Source organism: Oncorhynchus gorbuscha, linkage group LG14 (genome assembly GCF_021184085.1).
Source record: "Oncorhynchus gorbuscha isolate QuinsamMale2020 ecotype Even-year linkage group LG14, OgorEven_v1.0, whole genome shotgun sequence".
NCBI lineage: Eukaryota > Metazoa > Chordata > Actinopteri > Salmoniformes > Salmonidae > Oncorhynchus > Oncorhynchus gorbuscha.
In genome coordinates this window covers 57,072,712-57,085,014 of record NC_060186.1, presented here as the reverse complement: position 1 = coordinate 57,085,014, position 12,303 = coordinate 57,072,712, and the positions used below count along the sequence as shown (strand labels likewise).

General features: G+C 41.8%; 1 protein-coding gene across 4 annotated transcripts; it reads right to left on the bottom strand.

Annotated features, from left to right (window-relative positions):
* Positions 1 to 2,736: 2,736 nt before the first annotated feature.
* Positions 2,737 to 10,885, bottom strand: LOC123995193 (phospholipase ABHD3-like). 4 transcript variants are annotated; one of them, XM_046298612.1, is made up of 10 exons: positions 10,265 to 10,884; positions 9,947 to 10,073; positions 9,231 to 9,391; positions 8,905 to 9,087; positions 8,641 to 8,686; positions 8,278 to 8,390; positions 7,926 to 8,099; positions 7,716 to 7,764; positions 7,418 to 7,583; positions 2,737 to 5,266 (listed from the first exon to the last, which is right to left on the bottom strand). In XM_046298612.1, exons 2-10 carry the CDS (start codon positions 10,064 to 10,066, stop codon positions 5,061 to 5,063), a joined length of 1,218 nt encoding a protein of 405 aa, XP_046154568.1. In that variant the 5' UTR covers positions 10,067 to 10,073; positions 10,265 to 10,884; the 3' UTR covers positions 2,737 to 5,060. The 4 variants fall into 4 exon arrangements, with proteins under 4 accessions (XP_046154568.1, XP_046154569.1, XP_046154571.1 ...); XM_046298613.1 differs by having other exon boundaries at positions 9,947 to 10,885; XM_046298615.1 differs by lacking the exon at positions 9,947 to 10,073 and having other exon boundaries at positions 10,677 to 10,885.
* Positions 10,886 to 12,303: the final 1,418 nt, after the last annotated feature.

Here is a 12,303-nt window from a genome sequence, read left to right as displayed (position 1 = left end):
AGAAGCCACTGCTCCAAAACCGCCATAAAAAGTCAGACTATGGTTTGCAACTGCACATGGGGACAAAGATCGTACTTTTTGGAGAAATGTCCTCTGGTCTGATTAAACAAAATTAGAACTCTTTGGCCATAGTGACCATCATTATGTTTGGAGGAAAAAGGGGGAGGCTTGTAAGCCGAAGAACACCATCCCAACCGTGAAGCGAAGGGATGGCAGCATCATGTTGTGGGGGTGCTTTGCTGCAAGAGGGACTGGTGCACTTCACAAAATAGATGGCATCATGAGGAAAAGACAATTATGTGGATATATTGAAGCAAAACCTCTTCTCATCAGTCAGGAAGTTAAAGCTTGGTCGCAAATGGGTCTTCCAAATGGACAAAGACCCCAAGCATACTTACAAAGTTGTGGCAAAATGGCTTAAGGACAACAAAGTCAAGGTATTGGGGTGGTCATCACAAAGCCCTGACCTCAATCCTATAGAAAATATGTGGGCAGGACTGAAAAACTGTGTGCGAGCAAGGAGGCCTAAAATCCTGACTCAGTTACACCAGCTCTGTCAGGAGGAATGGAACAAAATTCACCCATCATATTGTGGGAAGCTTGTGGAAGGCTTCCCAAAATGTTTGACCCAAATTAAACAATTTAAAGGCAATGCTAACAAATACTAATTGAGTGTACAGTATATACACTTCTGACCCACTGGGAATTTGATGAATGAAATAAAAGCTGAAATAAATAATTATCTTTACTATTATTCTGACATTTCACATTCTTAAAATAAAGTGGTGATCCTAACTGACCTAAGACAGGGAGTTTTTACCAGGATTTAATGTCAGGAACTGTGAAAAACTGAGTTTAAATGTGTTTGGCTAAGGTGTATGGAAACTTCCGACTTCTACTGTATATGGAGGGACATTTTGAAAAAGGATAAGTGGAATGACCTCCAACCAGTGGTGAAAAAAGTACCCAATTGTCATATTTGAGTAAAAGTAAAGATATCTTAACTGAAAATGACTCAAGTAAAATTGAAAGTCACCAAATAAATTTCCTCCTGTGGAACTATAGTTTAAAAGTATTTGTTTTTAAATATACTTAAGTATCAAAAGTAAATGTAATTGCTAAAACCTACCTTTGTATCAAAAGTCAAATTAAAAGTGTAAATAATAAAAAAAAATCCTTACATTAAGAAAACCAGATGGCACTATTCTTGTTTTTTAATTTATTTTAGGATAGCCATAACTGACAAATGAAGCGTTTGTGTTTAGTGAGTCCACCAGATCAGGTGCAGTAGGGAGGACCAGGGATGTTCTCTTGATAAGTGTGTGAATTGAACCTTTTTCTTGACCTGCTAAGGATTCAAAATGTAACAAGTACTTTTGGGTGTCGGGGAAAATGTATGGAGTAAAAAGTATATTATTTTCTTTAGGAATGTAGTGAAGTAAAGGTAAAAGTTGTCAAAAAGAAAAATAGTAAAGTACAGATACCCCAAAAAGTATTTATCCTTAAGTACTTTACACTAAAAATATACTTGGTGTTTGTATAATTGGTCCATTGCTGATATACAGTAGTTCCGCATCTTTTTGCATGTCAGCAATCAAGTTTTCAAGATATATAACTTTCACAGTAAAGAAATAGAGCCGGTATGATGCAAAACGCACCCTTATGTGATGCAAAATGCATCATACCAGCTGTATGCTGTATTTCTGTATTTTGAAAGTTATACATCTTGAAAACTTGATTGCTGACATGCAAAACATTTAAGGACTATATCAACAATGGACTAATGAAACAAATATCAAAAGATATGGAAAGATGTTTGTTTCCAAATTTGACCTTTAAAGCTAATTTCTTACAATTCTACACATTTTACCAATGCCTATGACCTGTTCTAATGCTACCTGGGAAATCCCTGACCTCCAGGGACTTTTTATTTCGTTAATAAATGTCCCCCATTCCCTGTGGAAACCTAAGGTGTGTAGTATATTATTCTACAGTATACCACTGTACAGTTTACTATACAATTCTATAGTACGCACCTTACTGTTCTAGAGTAAATTATTTTTTCATGTGCGCTAAAACAGAGATTAATACCCACATTGTATTAGCACTAAAATGTGCCAGAGCAGGTTTTAAAGATGGGAGTGATAGAAAAGAGTCAAAGTTAGGGAAAACCATAACAGCACATTACGAAAAACACCACAAGTGACTTTCAACCACCAGTTTCAACCAGCAGAAATGCCGTTTATCGTACAATAAACAGATTAGATTTATGCCGAGAGGAAAACAAGAGGTGGGAAAACCTCCTCCTACTTTATCAGGTGCTGTTTCCACACAAAGCCACCGGGCAGCCATTGGATCGTTTCCAGCCCAGCATCATTAAAGTCATCTAAATGAGGCTGAAGGGTTCACATTGTGACTGGGGATTTTTATTGTCTTAAGTTAATTATTGATACCCATCCTGTTAATCAATTTCTACGTGTAACTACATTAATGACCTGAGTTTGGCGCCAAGATGAGAGGTTTAGACCTGGAACACCAACAATAACTGTTATTAGTTTTACCACTGAGACCGACACAGTGGTATAATAAAGACAACCAAACAAACTAAGGTGAATTGCTGCTCTCATTTGAGATAATTACAGCAGTGATTAAGATAAAGTCAGATATGTCTAGGAAATGAATAATTAACATCCTCTTTACCTGGGAAAGCCCCTTATAACTGAATATCGACAGAAATAACAACTGTTTTTGTTTTTATTAAGGAATACAGATAAAATATTTAAATTAGTGGCATGGTAACAACAGAAGGTCACAAAAAAGTTACAATAGATTATTATTGCAATCACATTATCATTGCAGTGCAGCAGGTATAGTGGTGTATGTTGGGCCTTCCCCCCCCCCCAAGGTCCAGGCAGTCTTGTCCCAGCGGCTGTTATTACTGAGTAATAACACATGTATAAGAGTTAATAGGGTGGTGATGGGAGAGGAGGGTACTGCTGGTGATCGTCATGGCAGCGTCATAAAAACAACATCACACCATCTTCCTGTTTTACCGTAACTACTTTAGTCAGTGACTCAGTGCAAGATAGACAAACAGACAGACATCGTTGATCCATTGTCATGACACACATTTGTCATGACACACATTGTGCAATATTACCGATAACTGTTACATCACCACAAGACATTCTGTACAGTATAGTCCATAATCATAAAACAGATTTACTCAAACTTTTACAATTGTGTGCAAATTTCAAACAAGGTCAAAGCGTGAGACAATCGTCCAGAACTAAGAAATAAAGTCAAATGTGAGCTTTCCCTAGGTTTAAACCACTGAGTTGTCACTCACCCTTGTACCCACATCCAATTAAATAGTTTAGTCCTTGGGAAAGGTCAGAGCCTACACGGCATCTTAAATGTGATTATAATTTAGACAATCTCAGAGCTTTATGTGCATCCTCAGTTTAACAAAATACTGCAAATCAAATAAACAACCAAAAATCAAAAGAATAATTATCAAACATAGGCTGTATTTAAAATAGCATAGCTAGTATAGTGGTACTGGTCCAAATGAAACAATCGGGGATTTTACACTTGTATTTGTAAACCAAGAGGACAGCCAGCATACATTTCTGATAGCAATTTGCCTAATGTGTACAGTAATTTATAGGTAAATAAAGATATAGATTTTCTGTGTCATATCATGCACATGAACGTACACACAACTATGTTGTGGAATGTGTGGGAAATCCCAGATGGTTTTGAAATGGAATTGTGAAAAACTTCATCATAGACCTACCAACTTGGGTTTGGATGTTGCAAGAAAGTCAAAAACAATCTCCAACACTTTTGATGATAAAAATACTACTTTGTCAAACACACTGTCTGGGCTGAGATACGACCAACGGTAAGGCAAGTCTTAGACAGTTTGCATTTGATACATTCTCCGATATAGCCTTTACACAGATACGGAACATATACCGTGTATATTTTATAACAACATTCCTTCATGTTCAAAATATTTTATCTGTTCTCTTTGTGGTGGAATCAGATGAGGTCAAAATTCAATTTCAGTTCAGTCAAATCTGGATGTGAATCAAAATTCCAATTCAATGAAAAAAATCCTAATTGAAAATAAATTGTACTTCCACTTAACTGAAATTTCAATTATCTCCTAAATTTAAATTTACTTGACCAACATGATATAGAAGTATTAACTGCAGTACGTTATACATAGACATTTCCATGTATTTTTATTGTGTATGCTAACCACTATTATAATCACATTTTTATTTATTTTATTTTTATTTCACCTTTATTTAACCAGGTAGGCAAGTTGAGAACAAGTTCATGACATGACTAATATATATATATATTAAAGATTAAAATAAACTTTTCATTCAAGTTTTTCCAGTATTTGTGTGTTGTGTGATAAGCTAAGTATATTCTTCTAACATAATCAGTTGCTTTAGTCATAATTAAACATCAGTTCAAGGGGAAATATTTTAAATGAACGTTTCCCTTTCTTGTCTTTTTGAAGACAATGCGAGTGATCTATTCATGTCCTTGTTTACATCGTCTAAGCCAATGTGATTTATTATGACAGGAAATAGTAAGGGTGAAATTCAAAAAGTCAAATAGAGGGGGGGTGCTTATATTTGTCTTGTTTCACACATGTACAAGTGTGTAACCTGTACAGTGTGTGGGTGAATGGATGTGTCATTTTGCATATCCCACTCACCCCGAGACACTGTCGGAGAGTAGGGTGACGGCTTTTGTGCCAGATTCATTTCAACAGTAAGTCATTTGAAACACTAAACTTATGAAGAGTTACTGGGTTTAAGACCAGATATTCTCATTCTGTGTGTAGTAATATAAGGCATCCGTCTGTAAGTCCCTACCTACATGATGTCAGAGTGTCTATTGCATTAAACTGTCTGATTGGTCGACGGATAAGCACCTGAGATGAAAAAGAAGAGAGGGTGGTAATGCCGGTGAGGTTAAAAATCGGTCAGTCGCAGAACAATCAGGACCGAATCACATGACCAGGTTGTCTGAGGTCAATCCAGAAGCTCTTCCTTGATGCTGCAGGCCCCTTTGAGGTCCCCTGGGTGATCGAAGGCTGCCTGAATGAACTGGCCGAACAGGCGGTCCATGTAGCCCTCCCCACGCGGGTAAAGGCCCTCCAGGTAGCCTATATGTCCACCGTGGGACGTCACCAACAGCGCTACGTTAGGCAGGCGCTTGGCTAGGGCCACCGGGAGAGCTGAAGAGAGAGAAGAGAAAGGGAGTGAGACAGAAGGAGGAGAATTTCAGTTTGAAGCATTTAGATGAAGACCAACAATTGATCACACACAATTGATCACACACACACACACACCAGTCAAAAGTTTGGACACAGCCTACTCATATTCAAGGGTTTTTCTTACATGTGTACTACTTTCTACTTTGTAGAATAATAGTAAAGACATCAAAACTATTAAAAAAACATGTGGAATCATGTAACCAAAAAAATATATATTTGAGATTCTTCAAAGTAGCCACCATTTGCATTGATGACAGCTTTGCGATCTTGGCATTCTCTCAACCAGCTTCAACTGGAATGCTTTTCCAACAGCCTTGAAGGAGTTGCCACATATGCTGAGCACTTGTTGGCTGCTTTTCCTTCACTCTGCGGTCAAACACATCCCAAACCATCTCAATTAGGTTGAGGTTGGGTAATTGTTGAGGCCAGGTCATCTGATGCAGCGCTCCATCACTCTCCTTCTTTGTCAAATAGCTCTTACACAGCCTGGAGTTGTGTTGGGTCATTGTCCTGTTGTAAAACAAATGATAGTCCCACTAAGCGCAAAGCAGTTGGGATGGCGTATCGCTGCAGAATGCTGTGGTAGCCATGCTGGTTAAGTGTGCCTTGAATTCTAAATAAATCACAAACAGTGTCACCAGCAAAGCACCCCTATACCTCCTCCTCCATGCTTCACGGTGGGAACCATACATGCAGAGATCATCCGTTTACCTACTCTGCATCTCACAAAGACACGGTGGTTGAAACCAAAAATCTCAAATATGGACTCCAGACCAAAGGACAGAATTCCACCTTCCACCATTGCTCGTGTTTCTTGGCCCAATCAAGTTTGTTCTGATTGGTGTCTTTTAGTAGTGGCTTCTTTGCAGCAAATTCGACCATGAAGCTTGATTCACGCAGCGATCCTCATGAGAGCCGTTTCATCATAGCACTTGATGGTTTTTACGACTGCACATGAAGAGACTAAAAGTTCTTGAAATGTTCCAGATTGACTGGCCTTCATGTCTTAAAAGTAATGATGGACTGTCGTTTCTCTTTGCTTTTTTGAGCTGTTCTTGACATAATTTCTATACCATAAGCCGCCGTACATCCAATCCGCCTCACAACCGCAGACCACGTGTATGGCGTTGTGTGGGCGAGCGGTTTGCTGATATCAACGTTGTGAAAAGAGTGCCCCATGGTGGCGGGGGGTTATGGTATGGGCAGACATAAAGGTACGGACAAACGAACACAATTGCATTTTATCAATGGCAATTTGAATGCACAGAAATACCGTGATGAGATTTCTTTTAAGGTATCTGTGACTAACAGATGCATATCTGTATTCTCAGTCCTGTGAAATCCATCAATTAAGGCCTAATGACTTTATATAAATTGACTGATTTCCCCATATGAACTGTAGCTCAGTAAAATTGAATAAATTGTTGAATGTTGTGATTATAGATTTGTTCAGTATATACACTACATGACCAAAAGTATACGGACACTTGCTCATTCAGTCACAAAAGCATTAGTGAGGTCAGGCACTGATGTTGGGTGATTAGGCCTGGCTCGTAGTCGGAATTCCAATTCATTCCAAAGGTGTTCAATGGGGTTGAGGTCAGGGCTCTGTGCAGGCCAGTCAAGTTCTTTCACACTGATCGTGACAAATAATTTCTGTATGGAACTCGCTTTGTGCACGGGAAAACTCAATTCATGAAGCTCCTAACAAACAGCTCATGCTGACATTGCTTCCAGAGGCAGTGAGTGTTGTAACCGAGGACAGATGATTTTTACACACTACGCGCTTCAGCACTTGGCGGTCCCGTTCTGTGAGCTTGTGTGGCCTACCACTTCGCATCCTATGGCGGTACCACGTTGAAAGTCACTGAGCTCTTCGGTAAGGCCATTCTACTGCCAATGTTTGTCTATGGAGATTGTATGGTTGTGTTCTCGATTTTATACACCTGTCAGTAACGGGTGTGGCTGAAATAGCCAAATCCACTCATTTGAAGGGGTGTCCACATACTTTTGTATATATGATCAACTTTGAGGGCTGCCTCCAAAATCTAATTAAGAACCATCTATACCCCAGGCCCAATCCTGTCTCCCTCTGACCCAGGCAGTACCCACCATGTTTGGGGGAGAAGGGGTCGTCGGCCGCATTGAGGCAGAGAATGGGCACTGTCGTCCTGGGAAGCTTGTAGTTTGGGCTGGCCTCCTGGTAGTAGTCCAGACAGGACTTATAGCCAAACAAGACTGACGTGTAGCGCTCGTCAAACTCCCGGATAGTACGTGCCTGAGGGGTAAACACACAGGAGCGTAGGGAGAGTTAGATTTTAAAAAAGGGCACCGGCACACAACTAATACACTCATTCTACACACAATGATATGGAACCTAATAGATAAACCATATGAAACTGGTTCTTACCTTTAGTACATGGTCCACATCCACCACAGTCTCCAACATCTTCCTGTGTCTGAGAGAAAGCGAGAGACAGACAGATATTTGGGTTGTAATCACACCAAGGCTAGTAATGACAGGTCTTGTTCAATTTTGAAAGGCCAATAACCATGGCAACAACATTCACAGCAACACGTACATGGATACCACAACAACTAGACGACAAGTCAGTCTTACCTGTTAATGGCTTGGCACAGGTTGCTGGCGAGGTGTCGGTTGAAGATCAGGCGGTTGATTGGTTGTTCCAGCGAGGCACAGGACTCCAGGGTGTCCCAGCTGACAGACATTGTGAGGCCGGCAACAAGCCCTGCCTCACTACCCTTACGAGCCAGGTAGTTCAACAAGAGCATGCTGTGATACAGTCAGGAATAGGAGGGGTGAGGGAGAAGACAGGAGAAGCGGTAGAGAAAGACAAGAGAAGGATGGAAGATGGGGGAAAGAAGAGTGTATAGAGAGGGAGAAAAAAAAAATATGAACAGACTTAAGCAGTTATAACCTCTATGCATTTTCTTCCTTTCTAAGCACTTACCCTCCCAGAGACACGCCGGTGCCCAGCAGAGGGGCTTGTGGGAAGAGTTCTCTGACATGGAGGACCACCCGCTCCAGGTCCGAGGTGTCCGCCGCACAGAAGGTCATTGGGGTCTGGGGAGAGGGGGGTAGGTTACTGGGGCAGGACTGGGATCATCAGTCTACTGGGAGAGAAGACATGGGCTGACATGTGGATGAGACTACGAGTCTGAAGCACTGCACAGACCTTATGTTACATTATTGATGTTTGTGTGCAATGTAACCTTTGAACAGAAGTATAATGTCTTATCAAACTGCTTGCAAAATTGCATTGTGGCAGACCCTGGTGGAATATGCATGATAGTGCACTTAAAAAGGCATTTACCAGTAGTTCTTCTCCTCCAAACCCTCTATTGTTGAAGACCACACATCTGGGGAAACAGAGAGACAAAGATCTAATCTCAGATTCCAAACCTCAGCACAGTGACATGTCAGTGTTTCTCAGCTCCAGATGACAGTCAAGCTACCATACTGCACTGTAAAACCAATCTAGTCCAATCCAGAACCAACAAGAACGTATTTGAGATTAAACCAAGGATTCCATATAGCATGACAGGTAAAGTGAAAGGTCATGGCCTCTCAGGCTGACCTGTATCCGCGGCGGGTGGCTTGGCTGACGGCGTGGAGGACGTAGGTTTGACGACTGTTCCCTGTGAGGCCCGGCAGGATGAGCACTGTGGGACGAGAGTAGCATTCTGGGTAGGCAGCGCTGTCCCCATTATCTACCCAGTCCAGAGAGATCTGACCTCCGTCAGCCGTCCTGATCAACTCACTGAGGATAGTGGAGACAGGAGGGTTAGTCTTTTAACTGAATACCGTTTCAAATGGTATACAGTTGGTTGGCCCAATATGCAGATGACTAGAGGTTATGGGTAGAGAGGAAGGAAGGAAGTTGTGGGTTCTGGGTTGTTTTACTTCCTGTAGTCGACCTGGGGGCTGGACTTGATGAGCACTCTGACCAGTGTCTGCAGCCGGCCTCCCCAGCACCAGGGAGTAGGGCTGAAGGGCTCAGCCACCACGGGGCAGTGCCTCTGTAGGAACACACGGAATGCATCGCTACACACCAGGACTGGTGTCTGAGGGTGAGAGAGAGAGAGAGAGAGACATGGGTATGTGAGCATGTGTGTGTTTAAGCAAAAGGGACTAATCAAAGATGTGTACAGGAGTAAGTGTGGGTGTGAGAGAGACAGAGGGAGAATGAAAGAGAAGATGGAAATGTGTGAAAACAGTGTGGAATAAGCAGAGACAACCAAACAGACAATCACACACCGTGGGACATATATTCTGCGAGCTGTAGTGGTTGGGCAATGGAACAAAACTGCATATGAGTAAAAGGTGCTGGGGAACAGTGGATGAAAGCATATCTTACAGGGTGCAGGCCTAATTTATATCCGATAGCGGTATCAAGTCCAATATCTATACAATATAGGGTGCTAACTTATTTGGTTCTTACAACCCGTTCTAAAAACTAAGGTGAGGGATGGACATAATGCAAGTGCCTGCAGATAGAGGTATGAAGCACTCAAGAGTAAAATACTAGAGGTTAAATGAGACGGAGCTCAAGAGGCACATGCTCTCAAAGCCAGAAGACAGTACCCCGAAGGCAGCTAGTCTCTGGCCGAGCGACTGACCTGGCCCTCACGGCCCCAGAGGTAGTACAGGGCAGCGGTGATGGTGGCGAGGACCACCGTGTAGGGTCTGTAGATGTTCTCCAAACACACTTTCCATAGGTCGGAGTGAGACAGCAGCATGACAGTGCTGTGATGACACACGAATGCAAACACACTCGTCAGGGGGGATTTGCGGAGGCAGAATGTCAACGTACAGAGGTCCGAGGGCGTTTAGACTCTTACTAGCTACAGAGTGACTATTAATAGAGTTAAGCCTAGTAAAAATATATATATATCAAAGCGAAACGTTATCACAGCAGTTACAGAACAGATACGTACGGTTTCTTATCAATGAGATGCCCTTCAGGTTACAACGTAACCGGGTCCGCGTTTTAGCAGCTTGTGACAGAAGGTCAACAATGTTTCAAGCGTCAATCCAAAGTGGGGAAGTTAGGTGGAGATTCTCAAACACTGATAGCCTACTGACTGCAAAAAAAATGAAACAAAGTAGCAACTCTGGCCTGCTTTGGCAAGATGATCCTGGGAGAAAACCTCGTTGGTATAGCCTACATCCAGAGAAACTCGCTCACTACTCCCAGTAAACGCAAATCGTGGACGAATACACACAAAAAAAACATTAAACGTTAACAATAACATAGAAGTCAGTCGGCGTCACAGAAACAGTTACATAGCCTAGCTAGCTAATGTCACTAGGGCGCCCTCCAAATAATACAGCTGTCCGTAAACCTGCCTTGACAAGAAACATCTAAAGATGCGCCTTTCGGGTGTTATCTTCCCCTCTATTCGTGTCAAACTTGGTAATTCTGCAACGAATTCGTTTTAATTTAAATTGAATCAATCGAATAAAAAGCAACAACTCCGTTGGGTCGGCACCGTTATTGTATTTCTCTGCCCTTGTCGACTCATCCGTTCTTCTTCTTTGGAATTATATTGCAGCTCAGCAGTTAGCTAGCTAATGCAATATCTCCAACTGTTGGGCTGGGGTGGGATGGGGATTGAGAGACAGGCCTTTTCTCAATTAGACTACTCAACTTCTGCGCTTTCTCTCCTCAGTCCTCTCTCGCCTCCTTTTGAAAAAGGTCCAAGATAATTGAAGAGAGGATGCGATTGGGACGAGAGGTTGGAAATGGCAGCGAGTAGTGAGGACGGAATGGAGGAAAAGTTGGTGAAGCAACAGCTGTGCTGGATTGAGAACAATGTGGGTGTCAGTGTTGATGGTATGGAGCGGTAGGATGAGGTTCAAGGACGTGAATGGTCGGTAGTGGAAAAACAGGAAGAGATCATGATACAGAAAGCATTGGCGGTCTAGTAAAGAAAGCATAAGGGTCAAGGTAGGAAGCAATAGTAATGATGTGTTGGTGGAAAGTGGTGATAGTGTTTGATGAGACAACAGGGCCTCACTTACACCCTATCTGACTAACTAATGTCGTAGAGAAAAGTGGGTGAAGTGAAATTAGCTTGGTTCATTGGAAATGGTAGTGTTAATATTGTGTGGTAGCCAGGCTCAGCAAGAGAAGAATCTGAAAATGGAAAATGGGAAGGTGATTAAAAGCCATGTCCCTGGTGCATATTCTAGGTTGAGGAGAGTCATCACTGGGGTCTCAATATCTATGTCCACAGATGATATTGAAGAAAATGTGAAGGGAGGCAGAGTGATTGAGGCCAAAAGATTGATCAGTAGGAAAGAGGGTCAAATAATTGAAAGCTTATTAGTGATGCTGAGGTCTGAGAAAGTCAGATCGGATTCCTTAGTTGCAATGTTATATAATTTGTCCCATATGCACTGCAGTGTTTTAAATGCCAAAGAATGGGACATGTAGCTGCTCAGTGTAAAGGAAAGAAAAGATGTGTGAAGGAGTGCATGATTACAGTGAATGTGGGAGCAATGTGAAGGTTAAATGCTGAATTGTGGGGGAGAACACTGCAGCATTTGGTGGATGCCAGGTACAGAGAGAGGCTAGAGGTTCAGCGATATAGGATCAGTCATGATGTATCATATGCAGATGCCGTAAAACAGATTGTTAGAAATACAGTGTGGACTGATGGAGCTTACATGGATGTACTTGTAGTAAGTAGACCTACTGTCGGGGCTGGTGCTTCTGGGTGAAATTAGCAATTCATTTGGTTTATAATTTTATTTTCATGGTAGTACAGAATTGAGAAGATCATGATTGATCATACATTCACTCACTGTAAGTGGCAGCATGCACTTTAAATGTAGGGAGAGAGTCACTGGTACTTCCTGTTTCAGTTTTTGCTTGTTAGCAGGAGTCAGGAGGATAGAGTTATGGTCAGATTTGGCAAATACATGGCTTTGTATTTCTGTGTCTGTAATAAGGGTGATTTTGAGTTTTTCT

Coding starts and splice junctions, on each gene's coding strand:
- LOC123995193 (XM_046298613.1), bottom strand. CDS start 10,066: ATGCTGCTGTCTCACTCCGACCTATGGAAAGTGTGTTTGGAGAACATC. Junction 7,765..7,925: donor CTGTGCCAAGCCATTAACAG/GTAAGACTGACT, acceptor GCTTTCTCTCAG/ACACAGGAAGATGTTGGAGA. Junction 7,584..7,715: donor ATGTGGACCATGTACTAAAG/GTAAGAACCAGT, acceptor TTTACCCCTCAG/GCACGTACTATCCGGGAGTT.